At 43.6% G+C, this 12,097-nt stretch overlaps 2 protein-coding genes across 5 annotated transcripts in view; both read left to right on the top strand.

Moving 5' to 3' along the window:
• The window catches only part of LOC120314232, a 65,448-nt gene that overhangs the window by 21,214 nt on the left and 32,137 nt on the right, over positions 1-12,097 (top strand). The window lies entirely within an intron of this gene.
• LOC120314233 lies at positions 848-11,542 on the top strand. Of its 4 annotated transcripts, none has more exons than XR_005558377.1 (3): positions 849-1,276; positions 3,670-5,327; positions 11,316-11,542. XR_005558377.1 is itself a non-coding variant. In XM_039357104.1 (3 exons), exons 2-3 carry the CDS (start codon positions 3,676-3,678, stop codon positions 5,236-5,238), a joined length of 1,443 nt encoding a protein of 480 aa, XP_039213038.1. In that variant the 5' UTR covers positions 851-1,276; positions 3,670-3,675; the 3' UTR covers positions 5,239-5,454. The 4 variants fall into 4 exon arrangements, 3 of the variants coding, with proteins under 3 accessions (XP_039213037.1, XP_039213036.1, XP_039213038.1); XM_039357104.1 differs by lacking the exon at positions 11,316-11,542 and having other exon boundaries at positions 851-1,276; positions 3,670-4,402; positions 4,523-5,454; XM_039357103.1 differs by lacking the exon at positions 11,316-11,542 and having other exon boundaries at positions 848-1,366; positions 3,670-5,454.

Below are 12,097 nucleotides of genomic sequence, written 5' to 3' on the forward strand. Positions count from 1 at the left end.
CTCAGACTGAGCTCAAAGTACATGACACAAGAAATACAAAGCCTCAAACAGGAACAGGAAACAACCTCAAGAGACCCCAGAAGGTATAAAAGCCCACCATTCTGCTCCATGTGGTCACTTTTTTCCAGAGTCATCTTTCTGTCTGGCTCTCCTCTTCAATAAATTACAACCTTCTTTCTAAAACAGTTGCCATGTCATAATCATTTCCTTAGTAAAGAACCTTGCATTTGTCTCCAACAGATCTTCCTTCCTTCCTTCCTTCCTTCCTTCCTTCCTTCCTTCCTTCCTTCCTTCCTTCCTTTTTCTTTCTTTCTCTTCCTTCCTTCCTTCCTTCCTTCTCTTCTCTTTTTCTTTTCCTTCCTTTTCTTTTCTTTCCTTTTTCTCCCCATCTGAGTAAACAACTCTGGGTGGCTCACAATTCAAAAACATATATTACAATTAAAATCTTCAAAACATTTTAAAACAGTAAAAACCATTAAAACAATTCAAAACATTAAAACATCTTTATGCTATTCTGCCTTTTCTCCTACCCTCTCAGGTTGGTTTTGAATATGGAATCTGCTTTAGAATTTTACCCATCCAGTTGTGTATCATCTGCAAACTTACAGAATTCATCATTCCCCCCCCCCAAGTCATTTTTTAAAAAATAATAAAGGTAGAGGACCGAGGGCTGAATCTAGTAACATCCCACCTAATCTCTCTTTCCAATTTGATGAGAAAAAATTGCCATTCGCGTAGCTAAACTGGAATTGAAAAAAGTGCAAGAAACTGACTTGATCCCTGCCAGAAATGGAGGTGAAATATTCAGAGATCAAGAAGAGAAGAGAGAAGAGAGAAAGAAAGAAAGAAAGAAAGAAAGAAAGAAAGAAAGAAAGAAAGAAAGAAAGAAAGAAAGAAAGAAAGAAAGAAAGGACTCCCCATTCAGAGGTCCAGAGGGTATTTATAAAACCAGAAACTGTTTTGATTTGCAATGCCCCATTTTAAGAGAGGCTGCAGAGTTTCTACAGGTGGCCTCTGGAAGTTCCCTGAAGCATCCAGGGGAGGATTTAGAGTTAAGGCTCTGGGTACAAAAGCCGCCTTTTACAACTTGGGCTGATTTCCGAACACGCCTGATTTCCAGGAATCAGTGCAAAGCAGAAACTGAAACTAAACAGGCTGCATAAAAAGCACTCGCATCCGCTCGAGCTTCACAAAAGCATCGAAACCCCTCGCAGAGCGAATATAGCCGGTTTTGGCTCCTCTCCAGTCTGAACTTCAAAGACAAACAAGTTCCGACGTGAGTCTCTCTCTCTCTATCTCTCTCTCTCTCTCTCTCGGGGGAGGGGGTATTTCTTATGGTGGTTCTCACGGCGTCTTTTACCAACAGGTGAGCCTCCAGAGGGTCGTGTCCTTAAGGGAGCATAAAACTTTCTCCCGCAGGGGGTGGAAAACACAGAGTATCGGGGGGGGGGAGGAGCCAGAGATAGGCTCATTTTCTGGTTATGGACAGTGAACTGAATGAAAGCCCAATGAGAGGATGGAGACAGATTCTGCAGTGGAGGTTGGGGGTGTCCTCATATGAAATGGGGGAAGAGCAGGGAAGCCAGGATTCAGCCGAAGTCTGAAAATTATGTGTCACTGTGCTCCACTAGGGGGATGACAATAGCTGAAAAGAATCGTGCAGAGCTCGGAGTAAGGAGGCTGAGGAAACAAGTGTATGTTCCGTTAGGATTTGGAAGCAGATTATGGCGAGGATGTAATTTAAGCTTGTTTCTCTTCTCCGTTCCTGAGTTCACGGAAGGAGGTGGCTGTAAAGTGGCTTTTTCCTTAAATCCCACCTGTTGGTGAAATCTAATTGTACTTTAACTCTTAATACATTCCGGGGTGTCAAAGGAATCTCTTGAATCTGGCTTGAATCAAAGTCCGAGGGAAATGAAAGATGAAGTCAGAATAAGCAAAACAAAATATGCATTCAGTTTTCAGTTATTTATTAAATGGATAAGTCAGGTTACATTGAAAGATGAGAATCTGGCTTGAATCAAAGTCAGAGGGAAATGAAAGACCGGAAGAAGCAAGACAGGTCCTTCATTATTTATCTCCCTTTATGCATTCAACTAAACTATCAATTTATTAAATGTATAAGTCCTCTTGGGGAGGGAGAAACTTACATTGAAAGAAGTGAACGTGTTTCCAGTTAATACATTGGAAAGCTTCAGTTTGACTACGAAGATACTTTGAGGTACCAGGTACTTCTTGAAATACGACAATAAATTTCCATCGCTAAGTAAGATAGTTATTAAGTGAGTTTGGCAGCATTTTATGATCTTTCTTGCCAGTTACGTGAATCACCGAAGTTGTTAAGTTAGTAACACGGTTGTTAAATGAATCTAGCTTTGCCATTGATTTTGCTTATCAGGAGGCCACAACAGACCTGACCCCATGACACTGCAACTGCCACGAATAGGATCCAGTTGCCAAGTTTCCGAATTTTGATCACGTGACCAGGGGGATGCTGCAATGGTTGTTCAATGTGAAAAAGGGTCATGGGTCACTTTTTTCAGTGCTGTTGTAAGTTTGAATGGTCACTAAATGAATGGTTGTAGGTGGTAAGTTGAGGACTATCTGTATTGTGGTTTTACTGTGGCACTAAATGGGATTGTGTAATTAGTTGAAGAATGAATGTATTTGAGACTTCAAAATTTGGTTAAACAGAATTTGTCAGCTTTCAATCTTTGAACAGATTTTGTATTGCCAGAAAGGCAAGATCAGATAACAGGACTCCATATAAACTTGGTTTGATTTCTTGTTCAAACATTGACTCTAATGATTTGTGTAACTATGATTTCGCTGATTTTGGCATACTAAGCAAGTAGAAAATATTATTGGAACATTGTTCTGCATTTTTTTCTTTTTAGTTTTTTTCTTTTAGCTTTATTGTTTAGGTTTTTTAATCATATAGCTGTTTTCAGTTATTTAGATTGAAGTATGAAAATGTATTCATTTTTATTGCTGGCACTGGTTAAACAACATTTAAAGACTTAATAAGCAACATTTAATTAATATTAATTAAATTAATATTTAAAAAATTCTGTCCAGATATGTTGGATGTTAATTCTGTAAATCCCCATTGAATGTGGCCGTTGGGTTGGCTTTGGAGGTTATAAGAGCTAAAATTCAACATTTCTGATAGAAGCAAGCTAAGTACATGTGAAACAAAGGTTCAGAAGTGAATTTCTAAATCTAATTTATGAAAATGCAGCAAGTCAAGCAAATTTTGCATTGTAGGAGATGACCAGACTGAGCCCGAGGGAGGGGTCAAGCACATCATCAGTCTCGAGTCCCTTTGCGCTCACAAGAGATCTAAGGCCAGCGCACCTTGAATTCCGTTGACCCTTATCGACCACCAATCTGCCTTTAACCGTTAGCACTTCAGATTCTTGTAGAGAGTGCTAACATGCAATAAACCTGTATTCATTTCAACCGCCTCAGCTCCTGGTTTCCTGTGCTTGGCATGCATATTTCTTAAAAGGAAATTAGCGCCAGTAAAAAAACGTTATGACTGTATTATCCTGGACGTGGCAAAGTCTTCTAGAACTCCTGAGTTCACTGGGTTCTTTTCCAATCGAGGTATTCCAGAGACTACAGTTTTGACGGTTCAACCTTTCTTCTTCTTCTTTTTGTTTTATCCAGGCCGAAATGGCTGTCCAGCCCAAAGTTGCGCTTGCTACGAGAGCCGTGATGAACATTAGCAAAGCAGAGGAAGTCCGAAAGGAGACAGAACTGATGATGAAGCCCCACGCAAATTGGGAGGAGTATCTGATGCCTGGGCCCATTTCTATCGCCCTCTTAGGGGAGCTGGCTTGCATTGCTGCAGGAGAAGGAGACTTTGCCATCAATCTTGCCCCACCCGAGGGAGGCTACAAATATATGAGGTATCCGGACTCTTTCCGGGCCTCCCTGATGCAGGTGAGCAACAGTGGGTGGCATGCCTTCAGCATAGCCCACAAGAATATGGATGGCATCCGGCTGCTTTCTATGAGCGTCCCTGAGCAAATCAAGATGGTCATGAAGACCTTATTCCAGGGTGACCTTACCTTGATAGATGCCTTGCTCCCTGGACAGCTATCCAGCCTGAAATCAATTGCAAATGAATGTTCCTCTTTGGCTAAGGCAGTTGACAATAAGTTCAATGATGTCATCTGTCTGACTGAGGAACTCCTGGAAGTGTGTATGAGTTCCAAATCACAGTATGAACAAGGATTGACGCAAACCAAACATGCCTTGGAAGACCTGAAGCTAAGAAAAGCAGCAGCTGAAGAAGCCCAGGCCAAAGCAGAGCAATACTACAAGGAAGTAAAGAACAGAGTGACTGATACGTTTGACGATTATAGAAAAATGATAGATAGCATTCCTACTGGCTGGAGTAGTGTAAATCTGGATTTCACTTCAACTGTAAGAGAAACCTTGACGGTGCCCATTACCTGCCTGACATCCTTGCTCAGCTTTAACGGAAATAAGTTGCTTTCTCCAATCGACAGCAGAAGTGAGGAAGAGTTTGAAAGTAGGGATGACTTTATAGCCATGAACAACATCTGTGCCCTGTCAGGTCAAATGGTGGTATTGGTGGACGGTCTTAAAACCGTGGTGGATGATGAAGGTAATATTGACATGGATGTCCTCTACAATAAAAAAAACAACGAAATCAAAACCATATGGATCAAAAAGAAATCCCAGCAACTGTTAGAGAAAATAAAAAAAGAAAGAAACTGCAGCCTGAAAAATGTGGCAGTGAAAATATGTAACGATATCATCACGATTTCCAATATGTTAACTGAAAGAGCAGTGTCAGGGAACATAAACCAGAAAAAACTGATAAAGAAAATGAACACCCTCTCGATTGATATTGAGGTTTTCGACAGCAGAAGCAAATTCTGCAGCCGCACATCCCCTTTTGGTCCCATGGCACCAAATATGTCCAAATCCCAGAGAAATGTCCAAGAAGACTCATCGTTGTCATCGGCGATGAAAAACAGCCTTTTGAAAACCGAGCAAACGAAAGAAATACTGAAGATGTGTCAAGAAGAATACCAGAAAAGCTTCGACAACTTAAAGGAGCAGAATAAGGATTTGCTGGACGTGCTCAGTGAAATGAAGAAATGCGAAATAAAGGAGATTGATTTTGAAAAAGCCCAAAACATGCTGATCAAGAGAAAGAGGTTAATCAAATCAGCCAGAATGAACAGAGTAATTAAACATTGAGTTTTGGGTTAGATAATAAGAATTTCTTTTATTTGGTTGTTAATCATACAGTTATTAACTGCTATTACACTATGTTGTTTTCCATATGGTTGCTGTCAGAATCCAATCATATTTCATCTTTAATTATCAAATATAGAAACTCCCAATTCTGCCTTCTTTGGATTCTGCCATAAGAGGGAGAGAAGGGGGAGAACAAAGGGGCTTTATGGCCCTCACTTCCTTCAGTACACTTCAAAGAGCTGAATGCTGAATGTGTGTTTATTGTAACATCAAAGCGTTAGCACTAGAGAACCTTATCATAACCAAAGCAGGATACTTGCCTTTCATGTAGTTATCTGAAGTCTCCATCCAGACGGAAGAAAGAAGAAAGGGGGTGGAATTGTGATACTTGAAACTATCACTGGAAGGGGGGTTGATTGGGTGGGACTACTGGGGAACCCCTTAAAACCTTGAATGGGAGAGCTTGAACCCCAAGTCCTGTCTAGCATGCCTGCAACCATTTTCTCTTAATAAAGGATTCCTGTTGGAAGAATTATTCCAAGAGTTCTGTCTTCTTAAGATGCAAAGTGTGGTGGGTCCTTACATTAGACAGGACTTGCAAAATTAATCCACCTGGAAGGGAGACCCTTGCCGGGGGATTTTGCAAAAATTTACCATGTCAGACACTGGAGCAAGAGAGGGGAAAAACTCCCTGGAAAGAGAGCCACTGACCCAGCTGGAACCTTGCCATATGTTGGGATCCGAGAGGCCAGATTCCTCAGGAGAAGAAGTGGTGGAGACACAGGACCACAAGCCTCGCTGGTCGATGGGCGTTGGAAAGAAAAGTGAGTGGGGAAAGGAATCAAGAAAGGTGACCCTGAGACGGGGACCAAGCAACCAGAATGGAAGCAGGAGATGGAGAAATCCCTGCACGCAAGTGAAGAGGGAGGAAGCTGGGCACCGTACTCAGACTGGATCCTAGAGAAAGCTATTGACCTGATGAAGAGAACTCTCAGCTCCCTAGGAGAGGAGAATACTGAACCCTACGGCTGCCCCAGTTCCTGGAGCCGCAAAGGGAGAGACACCGAGGGGGACGTGGAACCTGCAACCCCAGGGACATCTACTGATCCAGGAGCTCCCACCCCCTACCGGACCACAGATGGCAATCTGGACGGAAGGCACTACCACCCACAACAGAGGCACCGATCCATTCCAAGACGTCCACCGTTGGAAGTGAAATTCAAAGGGGAGCCAACACGCTTGGGGTTTTTCCTAACCCAAGTCCTCAGCTACATGGAGGAATATGGGCAGGATATTCCCAGCGACAAAGCCCGCATCCGGATCGTGCAATCTGCCCTGGATGGACCAGCTGCGGATTGGGTAGTGAACTTGCATGACTCCAATGCCCCAGAACTCAGTAACTTCAACCGTTTCATGTCCTCTTTGAGAAGACGATTTGAAGACCCCCTGGCTGATCGCAAAGCCCGTGAAAGAATAACAACGATGAGGCAGGGCAAACGCCCAGTGGCTGAGTATACACAAGAATTCCGGGCCATTGCCAGCAAACTGAATTGGCCAGAAGACATCCTCCTTGGCCATTTCAAAGACGGACTAAACTATGATCTATATGATGCTTGCCTGCCCCGAGGGGACCCACATCGACTTGAGGAATGGTACGTCTTGGCAGAGGAAGCAGAGATCGACATATTGAAGAGGCACCGCCGAGGAAAACAATGGAGCCGCCCCCGCCTGAGCTGACACACCAACCGGTGAAATCATCGGATACAGCCAAGAAGCAAATGGGGTGTTTCAAGTGCGAAAGAGAAGGGCATCGAGCTGTAGAATGCCGCTCAAAGGCCCCCCAGCACAACCCAGACAGATCCCCAATCAACAAACCCGGAAAGTTTTCAGCTAAGCCAAAAGAAACGGCCATGAGAATGATGGAAATTGCAGAAACCCCCACCTCTGCTCACCAAGGGGAAAGGACTCCAGCCTACACCACAGGGCCGGTGGATGCCTCAGAGGACAGCTCGGAGCAAGACTTGCCGATGCCGAAACCACGACGCGAACGCGACGCGCGACGCGTCGGAGCCCGCGACGCCGAGCGAATCTTGCGCGCAGCGAAGCACCAGAAAAAGCTGCCTACGCGGCGAACCCCGTGGTAAGTGGATGCATCACACCCATACTTCAAAACAGTGATTATATTAACCCCCCCCCATGCCCGAAGCTGTGAAGGTGAAAGGCCTTAATAGACTCTGGCTGTACCCGCTGCCTCATTAGCCCAACACTAGTGGGGGAATCTGGCGCATCCCCCCATCCAGGATGACTGGCACAACCAATCTCATTTGGCAGCTAGATGGATCCATAGCAGGGGGGGTGCAGCGAACCTAGCCACTCTGCCAATACACCTCTCCCTGGGCAACCATGAAGAGGACTTATCGTTTGTGGTGACCCCAGGTATGGAATGCCCAATGATTCTAGGGATGGAATGGTTGAAAAAATGGAACCCCTGGGTAAATTGGAGGACGACAGAAATCAAATTCCCGAAGGGGACCCTATGGACTTAAAACCCCAAGAGAGGCTACCAGAATCAAGAATAGAAAAAGCATCCATAGGAGAGGGAAAAAGATTAACAGAAATACCAGAGGAATATAGGGACCTTGCTGAAGTCTTCAGTGAGGAGAGGGCGAATGAGCTTCCCCCCCACCGACCCACAGACTGTACCATGGAATTCAAGCCTGGGGCAAAACTCCCGAAGCCCAGATTATACTCCATGAGCCCAAAGGAGAAGGAGGAAATGGAAAGATTTATAAAAAAAAACCTGGAGAGAGGTTTCATTGAACCAGCTAAGCCTAAAGTGGCTGCCCCGGTCCTTTTTAGAGCGAAGAAGGATGGCTCTTTACGTTTATGCGTGGATTATAGGGCCCTGAACACAATCAGTGAAAGCAACCTATACCCGCTGCCCCTCATGAAAGACATGCTGTCACACCTATCGAAAGGGAAAATATTTTCTAAACTAGACTTAAGGGAAGCTTACTATCGAGTGAGAATCAAGGAAGGGGACGAATGGAAGACTGCATTTAACTGCCCCATGGGTGCTATCAATTCAAAGTCTTGCCATTTGGATTACAAGGGGGCCCTGCAGTCTTTATGCAATTAATCAATGACTTTCTAAGGGAGCACCTGTTTAAGGGGGTCCTTGTTTACTTGGACGACATTCTTATCTTTACTGAAACAAAAGAAGAACACGTCAAACTTGTCAGAGCGTTTTTAAAGAAGCTGCGAGCCGCTCACCTATATGCCAAACTCTCAAAATGCGAATTCCACCAGGAAAGGATAGACTACCTAGGCTAGCGCATATCCCCACAGGGCAGTGAAATGGACCCAGAGAAGGTCAGAGCAGTATTAGAATGGGCACCACCCCGCACAAGAAAGCACCTACAAAGTTTCCTGGGCTTTGCAAATTTTTACCGCCAATTCATCCCCTCATTTGCACAGATAGCCTTGCCCCTCACTCACTTACTAAAAACGAAGGGGCAATTCCTCAGTAAACCTAGCCAGCCACTAACATGGACCTGGAGTGCCAAGCAGCGCGTTTGAGAGACTAAAGAGACCTGTTTTATGCCGAACCAATACTAAGGCACCCAGACATGGACAAGCCTTCGTAATAACAGGCAGAGCATAGTGAGGTGGCAGTGGGAGGGCTTGTGCTATTACAAGAAAATGATGATGAGTATTGAACTGTGCATATACATCCAAGAAACCACGGAAACAGAACGCGCTGCCCGTATGGGAGAAGGAGGCTTATGGATCAACGTGGCATTACCTCAGTGGAGGACAGTTCCTGATAAAGGCAACAAAATCCCCTTCCAGGTGTGGAATGATCACAAAAATTTGGAAGCCCTGAAAACTTCCAGGAAACTCAATCCCAAACAAGCCCGCTGGTCCCAGCATTTTCACCAATTCCAATTTAAGCTCAAACATTTACCAGGAAGAAAGAACTTCCTGGCAGATGCACTATCTAGCATGCCCCAATATAACAGCGCACGAACCACAGACTCTAGACCAATAATGGCAGAGTCACAACTGGCAGCACCAGTAACCACAAGAACCCAAGCAAAATTAAAACCACAACTGGACAGCCAAACTGGAATTGAATTCAGAAAAAGTTTGGAAACAGATGATTGGTTCCAGAAAAACAAAAATGTGTGCACAATGAAAGACGGGTTGCCTTGGATAGGGGAAAAGTTATATATACCAACAACTCAAAGAGCAACTTTCATGCACCTTTGCCATGACACAAAATCAGCAGGGCCTTTTGGATTTGTAAAAACTTTACATTTAATTAAACGGCAATTTTGGTGGCCATCCATGAAAAAGGACATTGAAAGTTATATAGCCAGTTGTCCAAAATGTGCCACGGCAAAGAGGTTGCAAGGGAAAGTGCCAGGACTATTGCAAACAGTGGCAAGTCCCTCAGCCCCCTGGAGAGAAATAGCCCTGGATTTTATAGTGGAATTGCCAGAAAGCAATGGGAATACTGTGGTCTGGACGGTCACGGACTTGTTTTCCAAACAGGTGCACTTTATCCCTTGCCAAAAGATTCCTACTGCAAAAGCCTTAGCAAAACTTTTCATCCAGCACATTTACAGATTGCATGGGGCACCCCAACGCATCATCTCTGACAGGGGGGTGCAATTTACGTTTGCATTTTGGAAGGAATTTTTATCCCTCTTAGGAACCACTCAGGGACTGACATCTAGCCACCACCCACAAGGAAATGGGGGGGGCTGAAAAAATGAACTCCGTACTTAAGCAATATTTAAGATGTTTTCTTAGTTTCCAGCAGACCGAGTGGGCGGACTTACTCCCTTTTGCAGAAGTTGCCTACAATAATGCAGTCCACTCCAGCACAGGTTACACTCCTTTTCAAATAGCCACGGGTCAAAGTTTCAACCCCATGCCAGAATTAACCCCAAACGAACCAACGATCCCCTCGCTGAAAGAATGGATGGAGAAATTACAAAACACCTGGCCAATAGTCAGAAAAGCACTAGATGAAGCTAGGCAGGCATATAAACACAAGCCGATAAAAAAAGGGTTGAGCCTACACCATTCATTATAGGAGAAATGGTGTACTTATCTACAAAATACCTAAAGTCCCTACAGCCCTGTAAAAAAACTTGGACCAAAATATATAGGACCTTTTCCAATTAAAAGAATCATAAATCCAGTAACAGTAGAATTAGAATTACCCAAAAATCTCAGGCAAATACACCCAATTTTTCATTGCAGCTTGCTGAAAAGAGAGCATCAGTCAACCTTACGGCCAAAAATCCCCCCCCACCACCTCCAATCATGGTGGAGGGTGAACAACACTTCGAAATAAAGGAAGTCCTTGACTCTAGGAGATATCATGGAGCAACTCAGTACCTAGTTGCCTGGAAAAACCTCCCTCCCTCACAAAATGAGTGGGTCCATAAACGTCATGTCAGAGCCCCGAAGCTATTGAAGAAGTTTCACACAGAGTAACCTAACAAGCCTAACTAAATTTTATACTTGTGTTTTCTTTCAGGTGGATCTCTCTTATTTTTAAGAGGGGCCGGATGTCAGAATCCAATCATATTTCATCTTTAATTATCAAATAGAGAAACTCCCAATTCTGCCTTCTTTGGATTCTGCCATAAGAGGGAGAGAAGGGGGAGAACAAAGGGGCTTTATGGCCCTCACTTCCTTCAGTACACTTCAAAGAGCTGAATGCTGAATGTGTGTTTATTGTAACATCAAAGCGTTAGCACTAGAGACCCTTATCATAACAAAGCAGGATACTTGCCTTTCATGTAGTTACCTGAAGTCTCCATTCAGACGGAAGAAAGAAGAAAGGGGGTGGAATTGTGATACTTGAAACTATCACTGGAAGGGGGGTTGATTGGGTGGGACTACTGGGGAACCCCTTAAAACCTTGAATGGAAGAGCTTGAACCCCAAGTCCTGTCTAGCATGCCTGCGACCATTTTCTCTTAATAAAGGATTCCTGTTGGAAGAATTATTCCAAGAGTTCTGTCTTCTTAAGATGCAAAGTGGGGTGGGTCCTTACAGTTGCAATCTTAAGACTGAAATAGGATTTTTTTTAACTCTTTTTGCCGTTCAGTTGTTACTTTTACATGTTAATATTTCTTTTACTGATTCATTACAGCTTTTCTGCCACATATAAGAACTATGTTAGTCATTCTGAAGTTACTAAACATTATAGTAAACAACTCTCCTGCATTAAATTCTTTCTTTTATGCTAGAAAGAGTCAATAAATGTCTATTCTCTAAAATTGGCCTGGGTTTAATATCTTGTTGACTTAACATACCACAACACAGCAGAGCTTCTAAGTGTCCATGGAGATTCTCCGTCATCCCGGTCATGGTGGTCCCAAAGGCGCTTTTTCAAAAGGCAACTGGACTTTCTTGTTTTTCTTTGAGGACGTTTCGTTTCCCATCCAAGAAGCTTTTTCGGCTCTGAACCTCAAGAAGCTTCTTGGGTGACAAGCGAAATGTCTTCAAATAAAAGCAAGAAAATCCAGTTGCCTCTTGAAAAAGCATCTTTGGGTCAGCAGAGTTTCCCGCTGGAACAACGGTGTGAATATCAGGGGCAGCATACATTTCCATCATCATGTTTACCAGATCTTGAAAACAAAAATATATGCGGGAAGGATATAATGATACAGATTTCTTTCCTTGATAGGGTGGAATCTATAGGGTGTTTGGTAGTGCCTATTTTCAGTGGTTAAAATTACAAAAAATAATAATTAGCATGCAGAGTTCTCTAGTTCCAGGTAAGGCTCTCTTTATCTGGCCCTTGGTAGAAAGAAGGCAGTGGCAATTGTTATAAA

This window comes from Crotalus tigris, unplaced genomic scaffold (genome assembly GCF_016545835.1).
Source record: "Crotalus tigris isolate CLP2741 ecotype Arizona unplaced genomic scaffold, ASM1654583v1 scf7180000018867.1602434, whole genome shotgun sequence".
NCBI lineage: Eukaryota > Metazoa > Chordata > Lepidosauria > Squamata > Viperidae > Crotalus > Crotalus tigris.